The sequence below is a fragment of the Trachypithecus francoisi genome, unplaced genomic scaffold (genome assembly GCF_009764315.1).
Source record: "Trachypithecus francoisi isolate TF-2019V2 unplaced genomic scaffold, Tfra_2.0 Lachesis_group7, whole genome shotgun sequence".
Taxonomy (NCBI): Eukaryota; Metazoa; Chordata; class Mammalia; order Primates; family Cercopithecidae; genus Trachypithecus; species Trachypithecus francoisi.
The window spans coordinates 73821355-73846936 of record NW_022681472.1 but is presented as its reverse complement, the minus strand read 5'-3'; the positions used below and the strand labels follow the sequence as shown (position 1 = coordinate 73846936).

The window sequence follows — 25582 nt, the reverse complement described above, 5'->3', positions numbered from 1 at the left end:
TAAATGTGTAAGGCAAGTTGCTGTATCCAGCATCTCTGTTAATTAATCCTCATCATTAACTTTGGAATGTAGTACAGATAAGTTGTTTGAGCCCTGCTATAACAAGACCATTGTGGATGAATTTCCATTCAGTACATAAGCAATGCACAGAAATTGGAGAAGACACTGCATTGGCAGTTTCAATCAGCAGGCTAATGGCATTAATTTCTTTTATATGTGAGCTGATTTTGGTAAATTGCTTAGCTTCCTTGGACCTCAGTATTATCATTGGGAAGTGGCAGTAAAAATGACTGTTTTTCGTCCTTCACAGAGTTTATCAGAATCAAATGAAAAATGATATGTGAAGGCATTTTTTAAAGCACAAAGTGCTTCACAAATTTGAGTTTTCATAATAATTTTAATTAAGTTTGTGGTGTCTTCAAAATTTCTTTCAGGCAAGATTGCAGGATATACCTTATTGGTTGAAGTTCTGGTATCTTCTCTTAGAAGCATCACAGAAAAGATGAGTCATTGAAAGAACTATTATTATAACATTCACAGTAAATAATAATAGCACTTACAGTACACACAATAAATACTCATACTTTGGGAGCTTAGAACAAATCAGAACATGGATCCTTAACATGAAGCTGCCCATAGGCAACATTTGCTGCATGTCTCTCCTTCCTCTCTTCTTACATATGAGTTTTTTTCCTACAGGTGTTTCTAGATTTTCATTCCTCATAATCTGGGATGGCTTTCTATCCAAGGAAACTGGCTTTGATATGATGTCCTGCTTTGTAATTTGTATTAAACTTTCTGCCTTTAAATATCACGTGCTATCATCTCAAAAGAGTTTAACTAGTAACCTGATAAATGTCAAACATATAACAAATTCCTATTAAGCTGAATTGAATAAGGTATTAATGGGATATCTTGACTTTGATGCCATCATATTCTAATGACATTCTGTTTGGTTAGAACCTTCTGAACCTTCCTCCAGAAGAAATGAAATGATCACAATTTTAGCTAGAAGACTTTTGACCTCTAATCTTTCATATTAATTTGTAACCCATATGACTTAAAATTTGGGTTAAAAATTAATTAGTTGCCAACATTTTAAAATATGAACATATGTTACAAACTCCCAGCTTTCTGACTTCTCTTGAAATGTAGCAAGATTGGGTCCTTCCTAGCACTAGTAGCAGCCACTGAGGAGCAGCTGGCTCCTTTGGAAGGGCAAGCTGTGCTCAGTGCACTAGGGTCCCCACCTGTTCCACTTCATTTATATATGTCATCTGTCTGGCCCCTGTAGGATCTGAGTTTATGGTCCTTGTTCAACCCACAGAAATAACCTAATTAAATCCTGTCTCATAACCAGTTAGTCGTGGGTGAAATCATGAACAGATGGTTTAAGGTGAACATATGTTATTGATCTGTTTCTCTTATTTCATTAACCATTTTGCCAGCATTTGAAACAGTCTAATCATATGTCACAAACCAGAAATGGAGTAGCAGTTTATAGGGTGATGATCTAGAGCATCTTTGAACTGTTTATTTTTAAATTCCTAGTGAAAGCTGCTTTGAGGTTTCATCTACAGTTCAAGGTAGAATTTTACCAGCTCAGTAAATGTGAGTTCTAGGCATGTTCCAAATTCTGTACCTCACACGTTTCTGTGATGTCAGAGTATTAGAAGGGACATCTCCAGTAGGATTTTTAGCACATATATTTATGAAGAGTAAAAGGCCTCCCATGAAATGTCACCATGAGTGATATGTCAGAGGCAAGGACGAGGGGGCCTGGAAATGATGTTGGTAGCACTTTGAAGCTTCCAGAATTTTCTTAAGGCTTCACAAACTCCTTCCCTCATTCCCCATGCCTAAGGTGAATAAAATTGAGGCAGGTAAACCTAAGATAAATAAAAATGAAGTTAATAGCAGTGGTAATTTAGCAAGAGAACTATAACTAATATTGTTTGTGAACAATTTCCCATTTTTTTCCTTTTGATTTCAAGAGTTCCATTTTTCTTACATCAGAGTGTGACTATATAGGGGCCTGAGATTAAGGTGTGGGCCTACAGAAAGGGGTCCAAAGCACCTACTTGTTATATGTTAGTGAAATTGGTAGATCAGAAGCACGAAAACAGTATTCATCATTCCACATGGTCTGAAACAAGACACAAAGCTAGAAGTCCCCCATATAAAGGTTTGGGGTTAAAGTATTTCTATGTCTGTGCCAACAAGGAGAACTTCCAAGTATAGCCATGGCCATAGGGTGTGACTGGTAAAAGATCTGGGCATCTTGGATTCAAAGATCTTATTATTTCTCGCAGAAAGCACTTCTACATGTCTGGCTTTGGGCCAGGGCAGGTTAGCCTAATCATCAATAACCTTCCTAATCATCACCAATAAACTGGGCAGTTATCCACTGGGATAGACACAGAGTGCTCTAGGGAGAAATGGTAGAGCAAATACCAAGAGAACAACTCATTTGACATATAGACAACCATCCATCTTGTGCACAATTAGTAATTAAAATTCTCTCTCAAGACCCATGTAACCTGGTGAGCTACTAGGTCAATAACATACCATGTATGAAAAGATGAAAATCATCACAAAAGAGCATGATGATGGAGGCTCCATACCTTAGTTTAGCATTTCCTAGCTGTGTTGACTCAGATCAAATGTAGTATAATTAGGAAAAAAAAGGATGGATAATAATAACTATAATGATGGTCACAGGAAAATAGCAAATACGTAGGATGAGGGAAGTTACTTTTTCTTCTTGATGAACTCACAGACAAAGTACATGGTAAGATGGCACTCTGTATCATTCCATCTGCCAGAGCTCAGCATCTCCACACAGTCCTCATGACCATAGGGGTCGCTGGGTTCCCCCTCATTCCAGTTGCTATAGTTCTGCAGTGGAGTGTTGTCTGTGAACATGTACTGTCCCTCCCTTTCAAGGTCATTCACGCCAATGAACACCCGAAAGAAGCCACTCTTGGCAACATAGTCAGCTATGAGTGTGTTGGCAGCTTCATCCTTGGGCATGGCTAGCATTCCACCCCGAATCCTGCAGTGGGTTAGGGATTCCCTGTAGTTCTTCTCTTCCTGCACGATGTAGTAGAATTTCTCTTCAGTTTCCCTAATCCCTGCTATCACTGCAGGGAGAGAAAAAAGGAGTATCATTATGTATCTCAAAAAGATAAAAGGCAATAGAATTATATGATATTGCCAGATTTACATTTATTTATTCAATATTCAAGAATTATTTTTCAAAGCCCTGTTTTGAGGTAGTCACAGATTTAATCACCCCCACCTCTAGTTATCAAATAGAGAACAAATATCTACCGTTTGTTCTCCCTTCCTTTTCTCCTCAACTTCTCACACACCTGGCCAGCACAAAGTTGACAAAGACGTGTTACGTGAACTTTCAGCCAGCCCATCTCATACTGTATTTCCCAACATTGTTGATGCTTTAGCTCTACTTGTGACCACACAAGCAGATCCTTCTCTCTTGTACTTCCATGCCTTTTATGCCTAGAAAGTCTTTCCTACCTGGCAAACTTCTACTTATCCTTTAGATCTCAGTGGAAATGTATCCCCATATAAGAAGTCTTTCCAATGTGCTTGTGTAGACATTGCAGTCACTCTTCCCCGTGTTTCCATTGCCCCTTTCACTTCCTCCTTCTAGCACTCAACACATTTTAGTCTCATCGTTTGTCTGCATTTCTCTCCTACTTACCTGTGAATGTCTTAAGGACAATGACCATGTCTTTGACACTCTTTAGCTTCAGTGCCTGGAATACTTATGGGAATGGTAAATGCTTATTGAAATGATGTAGGAATAACACAGATGTTTGTCCACATTGGACCAAATTCCTGCGCTGTGAACATGTACATGAATTGAGTTTGTCCATATTCATTTGTCCAGGTACAAGAGGAAGACTGAGCTACTGAGTTAGCTTCAGGACAGAACTGGAGACTGAGAGTCACCCTTCACTCATAATATGGCATGTATGTTTTGGGTGTCAGGGGCCTCTACATATGCATTTTAGAATCCATAACTTTAATTCACAAAGAAATCTATGACCACTAAAATGTTCAGAACTATTACTCTATGTTCTCCCTGTATGGTCTGTCTTATTCATGACAGTTTAAGTCATATCAGAGACAGAATCTTCAGTACAGATTATAACTAGAGTTATAATTAGTGTGGTTAGTTAATATCAAGTATTTCCTTTGCCTCTAGTGTTACAAGATGAGGATGAACATGAGACAGCATCTATGTGATTCCAACAATGTACAACAAATATAGCTGAGTTACAATAAATGAAAGTATATGAAAAAGAAACCAATTTTAACTGTAATTATAATAGTTACCTTATTAATACCATTTCAGAAGAAAATACATAAGCCCTTTCCACTTCAAGGGCTTTTCTGATAACTACTATTAAAAAAAATGGACAAGAGATAACAAAAATGACCAGTATTGGAAGTTGCAAAACAGATAAACACATAATGTTTGTATTGTGGATAGAGGAGTCAGAGAAGCTTGTAATACATTCCTACTCTATTGCTCATTAGGTCTGTATCATGGGCAAGGTACTTCCTCTAAGCTTTAGTTTGATCATAGTATCTACATACTACATAAACAACTATGAGAACTCAGTGAGATAATGCTAGTAGTTGTGCACTATTACATGCACTCAAGAAAGCAGCTATTGTTATCATTACCTCTGTTTTCTGAGATGCTAGTTCTGTCTGACTCTTACTGTCTCTTTTTATTCTTACAGCATATCTTGCCACACTCTGCTCTTTTCTCCATTCCCCTCACCTAAGAAAGTCTTTCTCTTCCCATAAGCAATGCACATACATATAAATATATGTAGTGGACTTGAGGTATCCTGGGGGAGTCTTAGTGGATAATTAGCAATTTGGAAGACCCTTAAGCTGGTGACACTATCTCAATAGCCCTTTGTCCAACCCAAGATATTTCCACCTAAGAGTATTGGAATTGTAGTGTTGATAGAGATTTATCAATAGATACATAACACAAAAGAGAATATGTTCACCATTCTTGACAAATTTCATAGATGTCTTGAGCCGAGCAATACTAATATCCAGTTGTCCAACAAATTTCCGGTATCTTCCACAATCACAGACGGTACCTTTTAAATGACAAAAACTGTGAATTCGTGTTGAAGTACATGCAGACCAGTGGAAAGGAACATTTGCTCTCTTTCCAATATTCACTATTGTTTTCTAGTCTGGTTCTACATATCTGTGAATGGCTATACTTTAAACCTTTTATTTAAAATAGGGTTTCCAATTTACATTATTGTTAGAATTTCCGAAAATATCTTTGTAAATGTTTTGAATGAACTATAAGACAATTCTAAACTAGATTATTAAAAAGAAGAATACATACAACAAACCACTGCATACACATTTTGGACCATTTGGCATTTTCTTTGTTGAACACAGAATGTGTCTGCCCAATCTCAGAATAAATTTTTTATAGCTTTCTTGAAACATATTTCCTGCCAGTGTTCTCTTGTGTTACTGCATTATTCACTAGATGACAGTTTTTCCAAGACAGAAGAAACTTTTCACGATTAAATTAAATGTTAATTCTAATTATCCATTTAAAATACAGCTTGCATGTTTCAAGGACAAAGTTTAAATTGTATAAATAGATTTGACTTAAGTTTGTAAAAGCCAGCTGCCCAGTTTGTGGATTAACTATGATTTTAATGTGTCTTTCATTCTTCTTTGCTCACCTACCTTTTCAACAACCAGCAAATATTGCTGTGACAGAGAGGGAATTACAAGGAAACTGATGTAAAATTCAAATGAATCCCTTTTTCTATTTAATGGCTGTTGTACATAAACATTTCAATTTTTTTCTCCTTTGGTAGCTTGAAAATTAAAAATAATTTTATTAGCCAAAGGAAAACATACGGCCTTATTTATCCATATTCATATGAAATATGAAGAACGTCAAACAGTTTTTAGAATTGTCTTCAATACCCCTGTGAATAGAAAACAACTGAAATTACCAATCTTTCTTTCCCTGTGTAAAGCACTGGGAATAAAGCTCCAGGAGAATTACCCTAGATAATCTCCCTGGCCATGGAAAGCATGTACCGTAACCAGGGGCCTGTCTGCATCAGGTCAGGCTGCTGCTGCACTCTGATGGCCAGTATTTGGTTGAGATGCTAGTGAAAGGCAAGGCGTGGCATGCTGAGGCAGGGCCTAGTGCCAGCTTTTCCTCTTGGCCCAGAAGAATTAGGCTGCTTCCTGATGGGCTGGGCTTTCTTCTTATAGTAAGCATGGCAGGGATGAAACGTGCCATCATCCCCATCCCCAGGGCTTGGAAAGTCCCCAGCAGGGAGACAGGAAAGTCCCCTTCTTCCCTTTCTTCTAGCCTGAGGAAAATAAGGTTAAGCATACTAAAAGAACTCTTGATTTTCATTTAAAATATATTTATTTTTGAGATGAATAAATTTGGAATGATGCTAGAAATCAAAGAGAACATTGAACATATCATACCTGCTTTGCCTTTTTCTCCAGGTATTCCAAGCAAACCTTTTTCCCCTTTGTCACCTGAATAAAAACGATAGCAACCAAAATAAAATTAAATTAAAATAAAAGAAGAAAGGAAATAAGGAAGGAAGGAAGGAAACAGGGAAGGAAGGAGGAAACAAAGAAGGAAGGAAGAAAGAAATGGAAGGAGGACAGAAGGAAGGAAGGAGGGAGGGAGGAAGTTAAGGAGGGAGAAAGGAGTGAATTCACATCTAGAGTCAAAGCAGTTTTAAATTTTATTTGCAATATCTACAACTAATATCTCTAATATCTCTTGGTTTTTATAAATAATGTGATTTTCAATTGGCTACACAGGCACAACTAATTAAATGAGTCATAATTTATTTAGATTGAATATAGAATTCCAGCAGGGTTTGTGAGAAGCATTCGAATTTGTGTAACCTATGCTACTAATACTTTTTTAATAACGTGGCCCTCTGAACAAGGCTAATACAATTCTCAGCATGTTTTCAATTTTAAAAATATCATTGTTTTGTGAATCTCGATCAATTTGTTAGCACACTGCAGTGTCTTTGGACTTATTATGCCCCAAGTTATTCCAAGTGGCTTTGCCCTTGGATTTCCAAAACAAAACAAAACAGAACAAAAAACATATGTATTGTACTTTTTCAATTTAATTAGACAAATATTTACTATTTACTTACTCTATGAAAAACAAAAGACTGGGTACTTTGAAAGGATATACAGAGACATGACTTCAACCTATGACTTGAAGGAGTTTACAATTTTTAGAAGTGAAGTGATGTATGCAAATACTAATAATGCAAAGTCATGTCAAATATATTATACTGAAATAGCAACCTTGGTACTTTCCCTCTCTGTACTTCTTTATACGTAACTATTTTCTCACTCGCAGGTATCCACAAAATAATTCTCAGAGAAGCAGGATTTTTAAAGCAGAGAGAAAGAATAAAACACGTTAATTTTTTTTCAACTTCAAAATAAGCTCTTGAGGCCCACATCAGACGCAATAATTGAAAGCAAAAGCTTTTGATTTTCAGGAAGAAATGTTTGGCTGAGGTTCTTGAGAATCAAAAGGGAAGACCCTGACAGAAGTAAAATAGAGTTTATACTTCAATAGTGATCTGGAAAAAAAGAATAAGAAAGAACTCATGAGAGATAAATACAGGATGAAGGTCACCTAGGCTAGGTGTATGGGGCTTACCCTCACAGGAATGTGGTGTGGTCAGAGAATTGGTTATATGGCCCAGGGGGACAATGCAAAAGGGAATGGAGTTGGTATTAAGGTTCTGCCAAGCCTCATCTTTCACCAGAAACAGAGAAAAAGTGAAAGCCACTCTAAAATCCATAGGGTGTCCCATGTTGTATGCACTGAGGACACTCATTGGCTTTTCTCATCATTGTCTGATATGTACTTTTCCTTACATAGTTACTCTTATCATTCAGAAGAAGGCATGCCTGCTGGGGCCCCAAGGATTTGCTGAGCCTTCTAAACTGAGCCATGTGGACACTTTTCTTCAGAGTTGATGCCAGTCATTTGTGTGCTCCCCAAACAGAAGGTGGGGGTCCTTGAAGGCCAGAATACAATTTACACATGCAAGAGGAAGGCTTGGAACTTGTACTTGGAAGAAACGAGACAATGGTGAAATCTATACCAGTGGAACATGATACATATTGTGAGAAAGACATTGAACAGAGAGATAACATACTCTGAGAGGAAGGCAGAAGAGACAGTGCTTCTAGTGGAAGGGTAAAGGAAAGCTTAGCATTTGAGCTTTGCTATGAAAAGCTTCAGCAACTGAATGAAAGTGGGAACAAGGTCAGGTTCAAGGTACAGCAGAGGATATAGTTGGGCATGAACATATGTCAAATGCCCTACTCAGTAATATCAATCTGCTCACACCTTAGTTATATCCTGCAAATTCCTTACTTCTCTTATATATAAGTTGGAAAAAATAAGAATAGATTTTGAGATATTAATGGAAGAAAGGGAATATACATTTTACTAAGTACCCATCAATCATCAAGTACTATTCTGGATACCTTATACATATTATCACATTAAATCCTATGAACTAAGTGTTATCATTGTCTTTATTCTACAACTTGAAGAAATTGAGGATCAGAGAGGCAAAATAACTTGCTCAAGGACATCTAGCCATTAAATGGCAGTGCTCGTATTCCTGCCCAACCATTTCTGACTCCCCTTTCATGGTGCTTCCAAATGAGTTAACTAGTGGTTTAATGAAAAAAAGCAAGGTGTTTGAAAAATGTTATCAAAATTTGCAAAGAATAGCAGTCCTCATCACCATCAAAAACATTATGCACTTAAAAGATTGTATGACTATGGGTTTAATGTTTTGATTTTTTAAAACATTATCTTTTCTGCGCATGTGAATACCTTTTAATTCAACATAGATGGAACGTTGATTCCAGTTATGCTATGATCCTAGTTCTGGGCTAAGCTTTATAATGGACATAAAAGAAGCATAAATCGGGTGCCTTGGGCAAATGATGGGTTTCAAGGAAAGCAAAACACACATAAGAGAACAAAGAGATGAGACACTATCATGTACTAACAGAGTGAAGTAAATGAAAAGGCTGGCAGGAATTCAGAAAAAGAAAAGATGGTGTGGATCAGAGTGGAGAAGACTTCACTGAAGCAGTAGCCTTTAGCTAGAACTTAATAATATAGAAAACAGTTTCTTGAATTGGTATGTGACCTCTTTTTTTGAGAAGATGTAAACTCTGTGACTGCTTTTCAGTATTTTGACATGAATTCTTTTCATTTCATGACAAATGGGAACACCAAAGCAGTGTGGTGCAATGAAAGATCACGAAGGCTCCCCAAAATCAGGGTTTGAATCCTGGCTTTACCACTTACCGGCTACACATGGACAGGTTACTTAATTTCTCTAAGCCTCCTTTTCTTTATTTTAAAAGCAGAAATAATTAGCACCTAAAATTATGAGATCATTAAGGAGAATAAATTAGGTATAGTAATGTTTTCTTATAATGGGATCAGCACTGGGCTTGACTTACAGAGAATGCTCAACCAATGTTAACTTCTGTTTCCTGAATTTGAGTTACGGTAAAGGAATGCATGCCAAGTACTTAGCCAGCTTATGGAACATTTGAGCTTAGAATATCTACTTCACCAAAATAAATTGTGATTTAAAGTCATCCAAAAAACTGATTTTGGTCCATGAGTGGGACCATGTCTGTAATAACTGCCCGAAAGTTGAAGAATTAGAGGACACATTCAAACAAACAAACAAAAAAATCATAATGCTTTCAGCGTAAATGGATTATTGACCTTAAATAAAAGCATTTATTTTGCTATGAGATGGAATTTACCTATACTAAATCACTATTATTTCTTATTCCTAAAATGAAATATTGACATCTAGAAAGCTACCCTATCCATGCAAGTGACAACGTTAAGGTCAGCCTAGAAAGTTGAGATTAATCTGAGTCAGTAAAAAATTTAGAAAGGCAATCATAAAAATGAGGACAATACATTTCGAAGTACAGATTAAAAATGAAATTAATCCAAGCAAGCTGGATCATTGTATCTCCATTTTAAAAAATTCCAGGACATGCTCACAAATTTGATGGCATATCTCTAGAGGAGGAGAAAATCTCAGTAGCTAATGGTGGAAATCGATATTAAGGAAAAGTGGTACTTATAGGAATACGGAGTAGTAAAGAGAGACAAACTGTAAAAAGTAGTAAGTTTTATTAGGCAGTTTTTCATGCTTAATGCAACAAACATCGAGAAAGTGTCTATAATATATAATAGTCATTAAGATAAATAATGCTAGGGTTAAATACTAGGGTCCCGACAGAGCTTATTTTATTTAAACAGACAAACCCAGTGAACTTTTCACTCATTTGTTCTCCTAAGAAGTTCAGAGTCTATGAGGGGAAACAGAGAAGCTAATCAGATATGACAGTGAGTACAGTGATAAAGGTATGTATTAGGTGCTATATACCTGAGCCTTACCAGAGGAATTAGCATGAAGTAAATAAGGTTAGTTAACCCTATCATTTCCACACTATTACTTTTTCAACATTTCTGGATGTTCATCCACTTTGGGGCTCAGCTAGTCATACTAAAAACTCTTGAGCCTTACTTGTCTTCATCATCTACTATGTTCCCAAGTTACGTAGTCTTATTGTATTCAAGGATTAAGACTGTGTTTAAGATCATTAGCTTTAACTCTTCTAGATGGAATCCCATCAAGACTTACACATCTAAATCCAGGGAAGTGCAAAATCTAGAATGATCATTAAAAAAGAAATTCTTCAATTCTGGACTTATTCATGGCAGCGACTTACCTTCTCCCTCCACTTCTGCTATCTCCACAGAGCAATACAAGACATAGATGAGATCTTAATCACATTTAGCACAGCTGCATCTCAAAAATTCTGAAGTCCAACATCCCACTTTCTGGCTATACCTTTCTATCTCTTTAATCACTGGTTTAAGGAAGTTGATACAGATAGGGACAGATCCATGATGCATTTTATCTGAAGCTTATACAATTTGAAGGGACTTCTTTGAAAAAAGATATAAAATTAAAAATGGAAAAGTGGTTGTAAAAATGAATATCTATCATAAGAAATAAAAACACATCACTAAATTTAAAAGTAGACCAATGACACATTACAAAATTCACTAAACATCATAATATTTTAATCAATAAATGAATTATTGTGCCTTGAAAATGCTTCTATTCATAATTATTAGCTATGTATGTTTGGCTGCATTCATATTGCTACTTTATCTGTCCACAAATTTCTAATATCATTTTTAAGAGATGATAGAGGGATAATGTAGTCAGATGATAATCTTTCCCTTAGCACAGTTAACCAAAAATTATTTTATTAAACTTTGCTTACTGAAAAAAACCACAAAGATAAGTTTGCCAACACAAAGATTCAGCTTGATGACTTTGTACAGAATAAAATACCCATATAACCAATACCAAGATCCTCAAGCAGCCGCTTTTGTGTCATCTGCAGATTATTATAGTCCTCCTTTCTAAAGATCACCATACTGACTTAGAACTGTGTTACAAGTTTTCAAGCTATAAATTTTTCATGTTGTTGAAATTTCTATAAATAGAACCATTTGGCATATAGGTTTTTTCTGTATAGAATATTTTCCCCAATACTGTGTCCACATCTTCATTCTTTTTTTGCCTATTGAAATAGTATATTTATTTCCATCGTATGGTGAAGCAAAGTATGAGAGTTTCAGTTGTTCCACATCCTTGTCAACACTAGATATTGTCAGTTGTTTTTATTTTAGCCATTTTGGTTAATATGCAGTACTATCATAGTTCAGTCAAATTTCCATCACCCTGATGAGGTTGACACTTTTTAATATATTTATTGATCATCTGAATATGTTCTTTTGTTAAGTGACTATTCTTTTGACCTTTTTTATTCTTTTGGGTTGTCAGTTATTTTTCTCACTGATTTGTATAATCTCTTTGTATGTTTTACATATAAGCCCTTTATTGAATACAAAGGTAGCACATAGCCAACTCTGTGGTTTCCCTTTTTGTTCTCTGAGAAGTATCTTTTAATGAATATAAGCTCTTTATTTTATTTTATTTTTGAGATGGAGTCTCACTCTGTTGCCCAGGCTGGAGTGCAGCAGCGTGATCTTTGCTCACTGCAATCTCTGCCTCCCTGGTTCAAGTGATTCTCCCACCTCAGGCTCCCAAGTAGCTGGAATTACAGGCATACGCCACCATACCCAGCTAATTTTTGCATTTTTAGTAGAGATGGGGTTTCGCCATGCTGGCTAGGCTGGTCTCGAATTCCCGATCTCAGGTGACCTGCCTGCCTCGGCCTCCCAAAGTGCTGGGAGTACAGGCGTGAGCCACTGCATCTGACCAGAAGTTCTTTATTTTGACAGACTTCAATTTGTTAGTTTTTCTTACTTGGTTAGTCTTTGTCATATCCTGTTTAAAAATGTATTGGTTACCATATGATCAAAAATATAGACCTCTATATTAACTTCCAGAGGCATTATTGCTTTACCTTTCAAATTTAGGTCTCTCAGATTTGGGTTTACCACCAAATTTAGATCTATAAACCATTGATTTTAGGTACAGTGTTAAGTATGGGATCGAGATTATTATTTTTATACATGAATAACCAATAACGCAGTACTATATATTGATTAGCTTGTGACTTCCATTACAAAATAGTATCAACTTTGCATAAATCAAGTTTGGTAGTCTGTTTCTGGATTCTTCCTATTAATTCATTTGTCTGTCTCTTCATGAAATTACACTATTCTAATGATTCAGTTTCCTAATCAATGTATAAACTCAAACTCAGTAATTTAAGTCTTCTACCTTTGTTTTATTTTTCATTTTTTCAAGATTGTCTTGGGTATTCTTGGTCATTTTCATTTACACATACATTTTGATTTGGCTTATCAATTTCTAAAAGAACACTTCTAGGAATTTTTTTTTTTTTTTTGAGATAGAGTCTCACTCTGTTGCCCAGGCTAGAGTGCAGTACTGGGATCTCGGCTCACTGCAACCTCTGCCTGCCAGGTTCAAGTGATTCTCCCACCTCAGCCTTCCAAGTAGCTGAGATTACAGGCATGCACCATCACACCAGGCTAATTTTTGTATTTTTAGTAGAGATGGGGTTTCACCATGTTGGCCAGGCTGGTCTCAAACTCCTGACCTCAGGTGATCCATCTGCCTTGGCCCCCAAAAGTGATAGGATTAAAAGCATGAGCCACCACGCCTGGCCCACTTCTGGGATTTTGATTGAGATAGCATTGAGTCAATGGATCAATTTGGGAGAGAACTGGCAGATCAACAATATTGAGTCTCTGAACCCATTAACATAGTTTTACCTTCATTACCTTAGATATTCTTCAATTTCTTTCATTGTCATTATGTGGAGTTTATTGTGGAGGGCTTGTAACTTTTGTTGGATTCATTTTTACATATTTACTTATTTTGACACTATTATAAATGGTCTCTTTTTAAATTGTTTCTATGTAGAAACAAAATTGATTTTTGTATATCAAGCCATCTAAAAAAGGTATCAATACAAATAGATTATCTATAGATTCTTTTGTACTTTCTAAGTATACAATTATGTTCTCCACAAATAATAATGCTCACATTCCTTTATTTTCAATTATTATGATTTTTTCTTTCATTTTTTGCTATGGTTAGAACCTCATGCATAATGTTGATTAGAATTGCTGATAGAGGGCTATGCTAATTTAATTCCCAGTCTCAGGAGATAAGTGTTCAGTATTTTATTATGGAGTATCATTTTTAAGTAGATTTTTGTTGTTGTTGGTATTCCTTTACAAATTATGTTTCTTTTTATTTCTAATTTGCTAATAGTTTTTAAAAACATGAATAGGTATAGGTTTAATTAAGTGTTTTCTGAAGTAGTATTTCTGGAGTTCTAACTGGGAATATGGGGGCATTTCCTGGGTCACTCCTCTTTGACAGGCCTTGAATATGAATCCTGTTTCAGTAACTTTCTGCTCAAGCCTCTTAGCCACTTAGGGCTGCCCCACTTATGAACTGGTGAATGACTTGGAAGGAAGGAAGTACAGAATGCATCACTTGCCTTAGTATGATTCCCTTCTCCTCCAGATCATGGCCTTTAAAGTTCTATTCATTTTGGTTGCATTGTCATACCTTCAAATATGTAGTTAAATTTTTTTTTGGACCCAGCTAGTCACACTTAGCAGAAGGATTAATGTAAGGCAGGCAAATCCCTTATGGCCTATAGCAGAAGTCTGAATTTTGTCTTTATTAGTAGTAGTGTCAGATTTTTCTTTCAGCATTATAACTTGTTATTGGTAATATATGTCAATTAATAATATTGTCAATCTTGAGAATATACTCTATAAAGTAGTTTTCATATATAAGCTGTTAGATTTGGAAACTTTTTTTCCCACAGACTAGCTCTGGCCCTGTATATTTCAAACATTGCTTCTTTTCCACAACCTGCACATTTCGTGGGCTGCATGCCCCAGGACACATTGATATGATGATCTGAACTCTGGCTCAGCACTTTGCATCCTGGCTTTGGATAGAGCTGCATAGTAAGTGGTAGGAGTATTCTTGGAATCTATTTCTACACTGGAATTGCTAGCAATAAGTATAAATGGAAGTCACATCAAACTATGTAAAGATATCTCATTAACTCCAAACTAAACGTTTCTCCCTCAAGCTCCTCTTAGCTAGCTCCCAAGATTCTTGTACCCACTCCAAAACTGCCCAGTATAAGAAGGATGATGAGGGAAGCTGGAGCAGAAGGAGAGAGCAGTCTTAACCTGTGCTTTTTCAATGGGCAATATCACTTAAGGATGCACAAGTTAGTTTTTAGGAGATGGAATTGTACACTTTTAAAAATATACGAAGCACAAACTTACACAGAATACCTAAATAAATATATCATCCATGGGTAGTATTAAAAATTCATGGGGAAGGGCAATTAGAAAAGAAATATGTCTTAAAAGCCTTGCTAGGGGAGTAGTAACTTTAAAAAATGTTAAGGAGCACTATTTTAATCATTTGAGGTGAATCTGTCTTACTTCACAAATTTTATCGAGGTATATGACCATGTGAACCCATTGCTGTGGCTTTTATCTGCGTCTTGGGAAGGACTGAAACACGTGAGGACTCTTCATGGTAAAACCATCACAGACACACACTGCGGCAGGACTTCTGAACCATGGGAAGCTCACATGGCTCTTCCCCAGCTATAAGGATTTCAACCACAGGGAAATACACAATATAACCCACCAGATCAGAAACACCCATAGCAATTTCTCTTCAGTGGCACTGCCTTTCATCCCTGTCTCTGAATGCAGGCTGAAGGGAATATCTCAAATGAGTGAGTTGGAGAGTGGAGAAAGAGGGAGTACTGAGCCACAGGATGAGAAGAGAGAGGCCACAGCCTAAGCTCAGACTACAGTCTGTCAACCTGCCTGCAAGGACATACTGCTGGACAAGTAAGCCACATGCTTAGTTATGCAGCTGCTCAAGCATTTACAAAAAGATGGAGGGTACATCAAGGCTACAGAAATTATATTACCCATGGGACTGAACTTCCCCTAATCTTTTTTTGTAGAAGCATCTCTTGCATCTCTCTCTAGTGCCTTTTGCCTATTTCCATAATGTTACTATTCTTCAAGACCTATGTCTGTTCTTTTGCATATCAATCTTGCCTTACTCTCCAATATGAGTCCTGGAGTAGTCATATTATTCAGTATTATAATTATTTTTTTTTCTTTGAGATGGAGTCTCACTCTATCTCCCAAGCTGGAGTTCAGTGACATGATCTTGGCTGAATGCAAACTCTGCCTCCCAGGTTCAAGCGATTCTTGTACCTTAGCCTCCTGAGTAGCTGGGATTACAGCCATGTACCACCACACTGAGTTAATTTTTGTATTTTTAGTAGAGATGGGGTTTTGCCATCTTGGCCATGCTGGTCTTGAACTCCTGACCTCAGGTGATCCACCCGTCTCAGCCTCCTAAAGTGTTGGGATTACAGGCATGAGCCACTGTGCCGGGCCTCTAATTCTTTTTAAGAAAGTTCTATCTTCCTGAATAGTCTATGAAATCTCTTGGAATAAAATTATATGTTCATTCAGTTTTATATCTCTAAACTAAGTAAAACAATGCTTGCTTAAATTATTGAATATCAGGAGCAATTAGAACCTGCTACCATTGTGGGGCTTTGTGAGATGAGGATAGGGAAGGAATGCTTAAACAATACAGAGGTGACTATCTCTGTTTTCTAATATTCAGGCTTTAATGATGTATAAGATCAGGGACAGGTGCGATGGTTCATGCCTGTAATCCCAGCATTTTGGGAGGCCGAGGTGGGCAGATCACTTGAGATCAGGAGATAGAGACCATCTTGGCTAGCACAGTGAAACCCCTGTCTCTACTAAAAATATAAAGAAACAGCTGGGCATGGTGGTGGGCACCTGTAGTCCCAGCTACTTGGGAGGCTGAGGCAGGAGAATTGCTTGAACCTGGGAGGCAGAGGTTGCAATGAGTCGAGATCCCACCACTGCACTCCAGCCTGGGTGACAGAGTGAGACTCCATCTCAAAAAAAAAAAAAAAAAAAAAAAATCAGGACATGACTGAAAACAAATGGGTATCCACATATATGCTCCAAGTTTCTATCCTGTTAATAGATCATAGGCACAGAATTTTTGGTTAATCCACTCAGATTAAAAAAGAAAATTTTACTGTCCTCTGAGTACTTTGTATTTTATTAATAATTGTGTATCATTTTGATCATAGCAAGGATTTTTAGCCAACAAGTAGATCCTAGGAGATTATTCAGTATAAAGACTATCAGACCTTGATGCTTGATTCTGTTTCCAAAATCTTGTTTCATTTTTTTTTTTGAGCTGTGAGATATATTGCTTATATACGGAAGGAAGAGAAAAACTATGAAGACAGAATTATTAATTTAAAAGAAGAAAAAGGAGACATTTTCATGATACAAAACACCTTAAAACAATTAAGGGTATCCTTAATTTGCTTTATTTATTTATTTATTTTAGAGACAGGGTCTTACTCTGTCACCCAGGCTGGAGTGCAGTGGTGTGATCATGGTTCACTGCAGACTCAAACTTCTGGGCTCAAACGATCCTCCTATGTAGTTGGGACTATGGTTGTGTGCCACCATGCCCAGCTAATTAATTTTTTTTTTCTTTTGTAGAGACTGGGTCTTGTTCTGTTGTCCAGACTGATTTTGAATTCCTAGCTTCAAGGTATCCTCCTATCTTGGTCTCCCAGTGTTGGGATTACAGGTGTGAGCCATTGCACCCAGCCTCAATTTGCTTTGAATTGCAACTGGAGAATAGTAAGATGCAACTTACCCTTCTTGCCAATGGGCCCAGTCTTGCCAATATTGCCCTGATCTCCTATATCACCCAGTTCTCCTTTAATTCCTGAAAAGCAAACATGTTATCTTTTTATCATAAGGTTTTATCTTCCCTTGAAACGTGGCTAATGTGATATTCACTTGAAAGAAATACCAAAAAGTGTATCCTTCTGCCAGTGATAGCTAGTATATATCCCGTGCTCTATTGTCTAGTTTAACAGACTTATAGTATATGTATTAAAATTAACATGTGAGTGCTATGAATATATACTATGGACATGATGATATTAAAATACTTGCTGATGTAGTATTTCTGGAAGGACTATGGCAGAGGATGTTTAGAAGAAAGGTTAGAGAAGGGCCGGGTGAAAGTATTCTTGACTCAATTCTGGTTTTTTTCTTCTTTAGTTACATTCTGTCTTCCTTTTGGAATTCTATTTCTTCTCTCTTTTAAAACAAGATTTGACAATCGTGCCACTTAAAAACAGGGCGGGGAACGTGCAGTCATAAAACCTAATGATCAAAGAAACATCAGACATGGTCCTGCTGAATTTTCTTTCAAAAAACTACGGTCAGGAATCACTGAGCTCTTCCAATATTATTTCTTTTTATAAAGATCTAAAAAAAAATTGCCTATTAAAAATCTTTATTTTCTAAAAATAATTTTGTAATTGACATTCATATTTATAGACAGGTTTAAGTCAGCATTTCCCAAATTGAGATCTTACAGGTCTGTGAATCTCTCTTCCTTTTAAATTATTCAAGATTTAAAAATAAGTGGTCTAGGGCAGCCCTCTTTTCACAGTTGACGAGAAATATTTTAAGTGTTCAGAAGGTGCACACAAACACATCACAACCCAGAAGCTATATTTTGGTAAGGCCAATGCCCAGCTTTGTGAGTGAAGACACTTCCGAATCACCTCTGTGTTACTCTCTTCATGTTTAATCCCACTTCTCCCATACCCCACCATTTCCCCACTGTGTTATTCTTTTGTATTATGAAAAGGGCGGGGGGCAGGGGGGAAATTAAAGAAATAAAGAGATCTTGGGGAAAGATGAATAGATCAATGAATCAGGTAGCTCTTTTTGTTTCTTTTTATCTTCCTCCTTAAACTCTACGCCAGCTTAAAAAAAAATGCTGCTTAGCAGTAGCTTTAGAAGGCAGACACAGGTATGAACACAGCTCTATAACACATCATTTCTTAATATTCTCAGAGACTGCTTTTCCCTGGGGCTCCCAGTGTCCCACACCAGCCAGCCCTAAGAATGCAACTTGAGAAACTCAGAGTCTTGTTGACAGGTAATCTCAGAGGGGCATTCAGATGGTGAGTTAATTCATGTGCGAAATATATTTCAGGCATTGTTGGGGCAGAGGGCATTATGAGAGCTGCTAATTTCCAGGGCAAGGGCCAGGAGAGAAAGAAGAGCAATTATGATATTAAAATGTCAGTTTCACATCATTTTAGTTACCTTTCGGCCCCACGCGTCCCACTTTGCCATGCTTTCCCTCTTCTCCTGGATCTCCTTTTTCACCATTATCTCCTTTTGAAACAGAAAATGAGACATAATGAAGCATCTCGAATAGTTACATGACCACATTCTCCCAGGGGAAGGTGGAGATGGTTACACTCCTTCCCTCAGCTCAGTGCTTGCCTCACAACCAGCTGTGGGTATGGACATATGTTCACATGGACTTGACACTCAGGTGAAAGGAAGAAACTTCCAGTATATTTTATTTTTTACTTTTCTCCACATCCAACTCTATGTTTGAAGAAATATCCTTGTTGCCGAATTGAGATGTTTGGCCTGACAAATCTTTATTCTTGCTGTAGACTCTAGCAAATTCTTGATGGACAATAAACATAAAACTTACACACACACACACACACACACACACACACACAGAGGTACACATAACTTATTACTCTCTGACTGCATGCTTGGGAACTCCAAAATTGTAGGCATGACCTAGGAAGCTAAGAACAGGAGACTAGGATGGGGAAGCCACAAAGCAGTTTTCTGTGAGTGGCAACAGTCTTAATCATAGGCAACTGTAGCTCCAGCACTTCGAAGAATTAAAGATTGAATGAATGGTTTAATGAACGATGCCCAGACTGAGACTCAGGGGTCTTGGATTTTAATGTCATGTTAGTCACTGATGGGTTGAACAAATCTTCAACAGGCCAGTGATTGAGTTTATTGACTTTGGACTAGGACAGATTTGACTCAAGTCTCAGCTCCACCACAAACTATCTGGAGAAATTTGAGCACAGAATTCACTTTTCTCTCCAGCAAATAGATCTAATAACACCTACTGGAGTGGGCTTTTAGGTAGGTCAAATGAGACAATAGACATAGAACACCTGGGATACAATTAGTGCTTAGCAATGATGGCTGCTGTTTTTGTTTCCTTTATGCTTCCTTTCCTAAATGTGGGGATAGTATCTGCTCTCCACACCTCACTCAGTTGCTTTAGGATCAACAAGGTGAGCATGTGAATGTGCTTTGAAAACAAAGAGCACAACATACACGATATTATGACCAGACACCTGCATTATCACCACAGCAATCTCAGGGCATGAAAAAGCCCTGTCCATCAGCAGAGGAAAGGAGGAGAAACAAAACCATCTAAAGACAAAAATGAAGTTCTTGGGATTAGACAATTTGAGTGTGAGAAACTTGTGTTGTTCATTGATTTATCCAGGAAAAAAACACCACCAGAGATTTTCCCTCTTTTTATTTTTATTTTTTCTGAGTGCAGAATGTTGAGATTTTAAATGAAAGCAAGCACAATGTATGGAAGAGTTGGATTTCCAGGTTGTGAGATTGATCAGACATTGAAATACTTCACAAAGGAAGCTATAAATGCCTCCTAGGATGGTTTTCAAAAAAGAATGCACAGGTGATATCTGTGGTCAGACCAGAGGGGAGAATTAGGTGAACTAGATGACATTTTTCTTCTTTTTCTTTTCTTTTCCTTTTCTTTTCCTCCCTCCCTCCCTCCCTACCTCCCTCCCTTCCTTCCTTCCTTTTTTCCTTCCCACTATCCTTCCTTCACACTATTCCTTCCTTCTTTCTCTCTTTCTTTCTGACAGTGTCTTTCTTTGTCACCCAGGCTGGAGTGCAGTGGTGTGAACACAGCTCATTGCAGCCTCAACCTTCTGAACTCAAGTGATCCTCCTGTAGATGACATTTTTCTAGCTAAAGTTAACAGTGAATATCTATTGAGCAATTATAAAGTCAGTCAAGCACAAGCTAAGGACTTGACATATAGTCATCATAGCAATTCTAGGAGATGGAAACTCTTATTGCTCTATTTTATGAATGAAAAAAGATGAGACTATGTGGTTAAGTTGCTTGCCTATTGTCATAGAGCTTTTTAGTAGTCAAATAGGATTCAACAACATGTACATTTCTATCCCTCTAGAATCCTCATGGTACACAGTTGTATCTTTTGGCCTAGGTTCTGTGACTCTTAGCAGATAGTGGATTTTACAGAATTTGGCATTCTGTCAAATTTTTCAGGGAGAAGAGGGGAGTTGCAGAAAGAGTGATAGTTTTTGTTTCCTTTTATACAAGAAAGATAATGGGAGAAAAGAAAAAACCCAACTTATTCCTTAATGACTTTATTCACAGGAAGTGTTTCGTTGGGATAGGGATAGGGTAGCATAACTGAGACAACACTTCGCCATTCACTGAGGGACTTTGGGAAGTCCTTTAACTTTTCTGAGCTTTTTTTCATGCATTCATAGAATAGACAAAAATTACATTTTTTTTCCCCAGAGGGTGTTTAGCAAAGGTAAAGCTAGAAAATATTTTCCTTCAGGAAGTCCTTTCTAACACTCCCAGACTGGGTTAAATTCTCCCTCTAATTACCTTTGTGGCTAATATAAAATAACACTTTATACCAAACGTGTTGGTGTATCTCCACTTATCTCTTACATCTCCCTGTGACCCAAAGCATGGTGGTATCATAAGTGATTTATTCTAGCATCTCCAGAATTTAGCACAGTGCCTGGCTCTGGTGTTTAATAAATGTAGTTGAACTGAGTACACTTTGTGTGAACCCTAAGACATTCTACAAATATAATAATACTGTTTATCAAATACTTTGTGCCAAAAATGTTCTCAGCACTTGACTTACAATCTATCATTTGATTCCCACAGCAAAGCTTTGAGATGTGTACTATCCTTTGCTCCATTTTACAGAAGAGGAAATGGGGTCACAGAGAGGTTAAGTAACATCCAGGTCACATAGCTCATAAGTGGTAAAGCCAGGATTTAAACCAGGGTCATCTGTCCTCCTAGCCCATGTTCTGAACAAGCTGGATGATTTAGAGCAAATTCCTGCCTTAGCATTTCTGGGTCTTGGATTGCTCTTCTGTACAATGGGACTAGTGATGCGCGTCCTGCTCATGAAAAGGCAAGATCAAAAACAAGCATGTATGTGAAGCCCTTTGAGAATCAAAATGCCACACAGATGTGACTTACTGGTGCCATTATTCTTTCTCCTTCCTTCTTCCCCTTCTATAAGCTTTCCCATTCATTTTCAAGCAAGTGTCTTAACTGGAGGCAGCCAGTTGAGTGACTTAGTCATCTACTGCTCCCTGGTGGCTATTGATGGAGATCTGGGAGGGTGAAATAGGATTATTTATTATTCTTTGACCCATGTGACTGCATTACAGGCTGGTGGCCAAGCAGGCTGCGGGCAGAGATGAAGCAAACAACTTGAGTTCTAGCCTTCAGCGTGGGTCCTGGGTTTGTTTGATCTTTGGTACTTGCTTTAATGAGAACAGAAGGGAGATGTAAAAACAAGCTTTGGCTAGGGCCCCCCCATCTGGCTCACAGTTGTTTGTTTTTATATTTATTAGATGAGTAGGACAATTTGGACTATTTTACTTCATTTAGAAATAGCCACTTGTATTTGAAAATTAAGTGAAAAGCTATAAACTGAAATGAATTAATTTCAATTTTACAAAAATGATTTGCTTTGCTCACACCCCCTCTCCAAGCCACCAGCATAATTCCAACAGAGTACACATTTGACTACATTTTCTTAGATAGGACTTTCCCCCCGCAATTAGCAAAAAATCTTTTAAAATTGAATTCTAGTTGGAACCCAGACCAGCACCCTTTACTCAAAGGAAATACTTATTGAAAAGTTGTGAATTGTTTTGGAGATGCTAAAAATAATTAATTAAAGTCCTTTTCCCATTGTCAAAACAATCTTATAGACTGGGGAGTTGTTAGCAACCTTTCTCCTGATCAGTCTTAGAATTGAATGGGATAGGCTGGGCACAGTGGCTCACGCCTGTAATCTCAGCACTTTGGGAGGCTGAGGCGGGTGAATTGCTTGACGTCAGGAGTTCAAGAACAGCCTGACCAACATGGTGAAACCCCATCTAAGAATATAAAAATTAGCTGGGCATGGTGGCAGGTTTCTGTAATCCCAGCTACTCGGTAGGCTGAGCAGGAGATCACTTGAACCCAGGAGGTGGAGGTCGCAGATTGTGCCACTGCACCCCAGCCTGGGTGACAGAGTGAGACTCCGTCTTAAAAAAAAAATAATTAAAATAAAAGAATTGAATGGAATAGGTGGTATGTTGTGCTTTCTTAACAAGGCAAGAACTCCTGCCTAAAATATATCCTTCCCACTCCTACTTACAGTTTCTTCCCATCTATGCCAATTGCATCCTCACTGTTGGAAATTTCAGTAGTCATCAATTATGCCCCATACCTCTTACATACATAACATGTACCAGTAGAGTCATAAAACAGACCGCTCCCTAGTACTTTTACTTCCCCAATCTCAACCTCATCACTTCACTGAAATCTTCAGGCCTCATTGGGACCTGCTATTGTTTGCCTTCTCCCCATTCACCCATTTAACATTCCCTTGGTGCCTTCACCTACCCAACCTGCCTATTCCTGGCTATCCTGAATTCTTTCAAGTCAGCCACTTCTGCACAGCTTTCCCTAAGGTAAAGAAAGTGCAATGCCTTGGTTAAGAGCACTCTGGAACAAGCCATTTTGTTTCTTCAAATCTCAGTTTTCTCGTCCATAAATGGAGAGAATAGTCCCAACCTCATAGGATTGCTGTAGATTAATGGAGACAGTGGATGAAAAGTGTTCAGCACCATGCCTGGCTCAGTTGGTAAACTCATGAGTGTCTGCTTTAATGAGAATAGAAGTAGATAAGTGATTATTTCTTCATATTCACTACCTCAATCTCTATTATATAATCATTACTTACTCTTTTACTTGGCTGTATGTTTTTCTACCCTTTATTGTAAAACTTTTTCACATAATTAAAGATAAAAACCCATTACTGAGATTTACCAATCTGCACATTGTCATTGCTTCATGTATTTATTTTTGCTATATATTTTTAAAAAGTAAATTATAGACATGAACATATCTCTCTTAAGTACTTCAGTGAGTGATTCTAAAGAGTAAGAACAAACTCCCATATAAACATATTATCGTTATATCAATCTTGCTTTTTAAAGGGCTGTAGGCATTTGAGAAAGTCACCTTGATAGACTTCTGTGATCTTGTTCATCTCAAGCCCACATTGCTGTGCTATATATAATCTCATACAAGGAAGAAATGAGTACTTAGAAGAGAAGTACACGTTCAGAGGAGTAAGCCTAAATCCTCTGAAAAATCATGACAAATAATTCCATTTTCTCTTCTGAAAGAACTAATAGATCAAGAAACTGCCTTGGACAGAGTTGTTGGAAGAATAAAAATTTCCACTGGTGATTCACAGAAGGGAGTCATTCCTGGAAAGTTAGGATGACATATTGATGAAGCCCCGGAGAGGGTCCTGACCTTGCATATTCAGGAGTCAAATCTTAATCACATTGCTTCTCAGCCCTGTGAACTTAGCTATGATATTTAAACTCTCAGTGCTCCCATTTTCTTATCTATAATTGGAAATAACTAGAATGCTTACCTGTTCTAGAGTCTCCCATCCTGGGGGTTGCTCCCTCACTCTGAGACCCATGCTACTTCGATTTACTTTAATAACTTTGTGATAGAAATTTAGGGGAAGCTTTCTTTGTATTTCTTTTAATAAAAACATAAAAAGCAAGCAAGCATGGATTTTGAATGAAGACTGATTTGTAGACATTATAGGTTTGCAACCATCATTGTTGTGAGGCAGGTTATCTGTGGAAAACGGAGGCCCAGACCCTGGCAACGTTGCTCAAGAACAAATAAACAACAGTGTGCTTCTCAGGAATAGAAAAAATATAGTACATGATAGTGGGGCAAGGGTCTTCTAAGAGATTTTTCTGAGATTCTATCTAATATGGTTTGGCTGTGTTCCCACTCAAATCTCATCTTGAATTGTAGCTTCCACAATTCCCATGTGTCATGGGAGGGACCTGGGGAAAGATAATTGAATCATGGGGGCAGGTCTTTTCCATGCTCTTTTTGTGGTAGTGAATAAGTCTCATGGGATCTGATGGTTTTATAAAGAGCTCCTCTGCACATGCTTTCTTGCCTGCTGCCATGTAAGACGTCCCTTGCTCTTCCACCATGATAGCGAGGCCTTCCCAGCCATGTGGAACTGTGAGTCAATTAAATGTCTTTCCTTCATAAATTACCCAGTCTTGAGCATGTCTTTATTAGCAAGGTTAGAACAGGCTAATATGGTATCCTAACATAATCTTATGTTGAATGTGCAGGAAATGAGATTTTTCTTACAAAACGTTAGCACTTTTCCTAACACATTTAAAGCATTCAAAAATGTTGTTTATTATTGGCTTAAAGTAAGGATATGGTTTAAAAAGAACCAACTGCATCTTAGTCTGTAGAAAATTACGTGTCTTTAAGGGGAAAAGCTGTCTCAGGAAGAGTCTGATAAGAAAGATAGCAACTCCTTACAAAGAAGCGATTTGCCAAGGAACTCCACCTTTAGGAACCATGTGTGTATTGGCAGACAGGGCACTCATTCAAGTTGCCTCTGAAAGCTCAGAACAATGGACAAAATAGGAATTTTATAGTCACACGTACTTAGGCTCAACTCCTGAATTTACTGTCTAACAGCTATTTAATCTTATACTAAATAATTTATACTTACATTTTAATGTAATAGATAACTGAATT

General features: G+C 37.5%; 1 protein-coding gene across 1 annotated transcript in view; it reads right to left on the bottom strand.

The window, feature by feature from the left end:
* Positions 1 to 2604: 2604 nt before the first annotated feature.
* The window catches only part of COLEC10 (collectin subfamily member 10), a 38141-nt gene continuing 15163 nt past the window's right edge, over positions 2605 to 25582 (bottom strand). The window contains exons 2-6 of the mRNA XM_033202964.1: positions 18938 to 19009; positions 17463 to 17534; positions 6538 to 6591; positions 5058 to 5153; positions 2605 to 3143 (exon numbers count right to left, since the gene is read on the bottom strand). Of these exons, the coding sequence (XP_033058855.1) occupies positions 2752 to 3143; positions 5058 to 5153; positions 6538 to 6591; positions 17463 to 17534; positions 18938 to 19009 (686 nt within the window). The 3' untranslated portion in view covers positions 2605 to 2751. The remainder of the gene's footprint in view (positions 3144 to 5057; positions 5154 to 6537; positions 6592 to 17462; positions 17535 to 18937; positions 19010 to 25582) is intronic.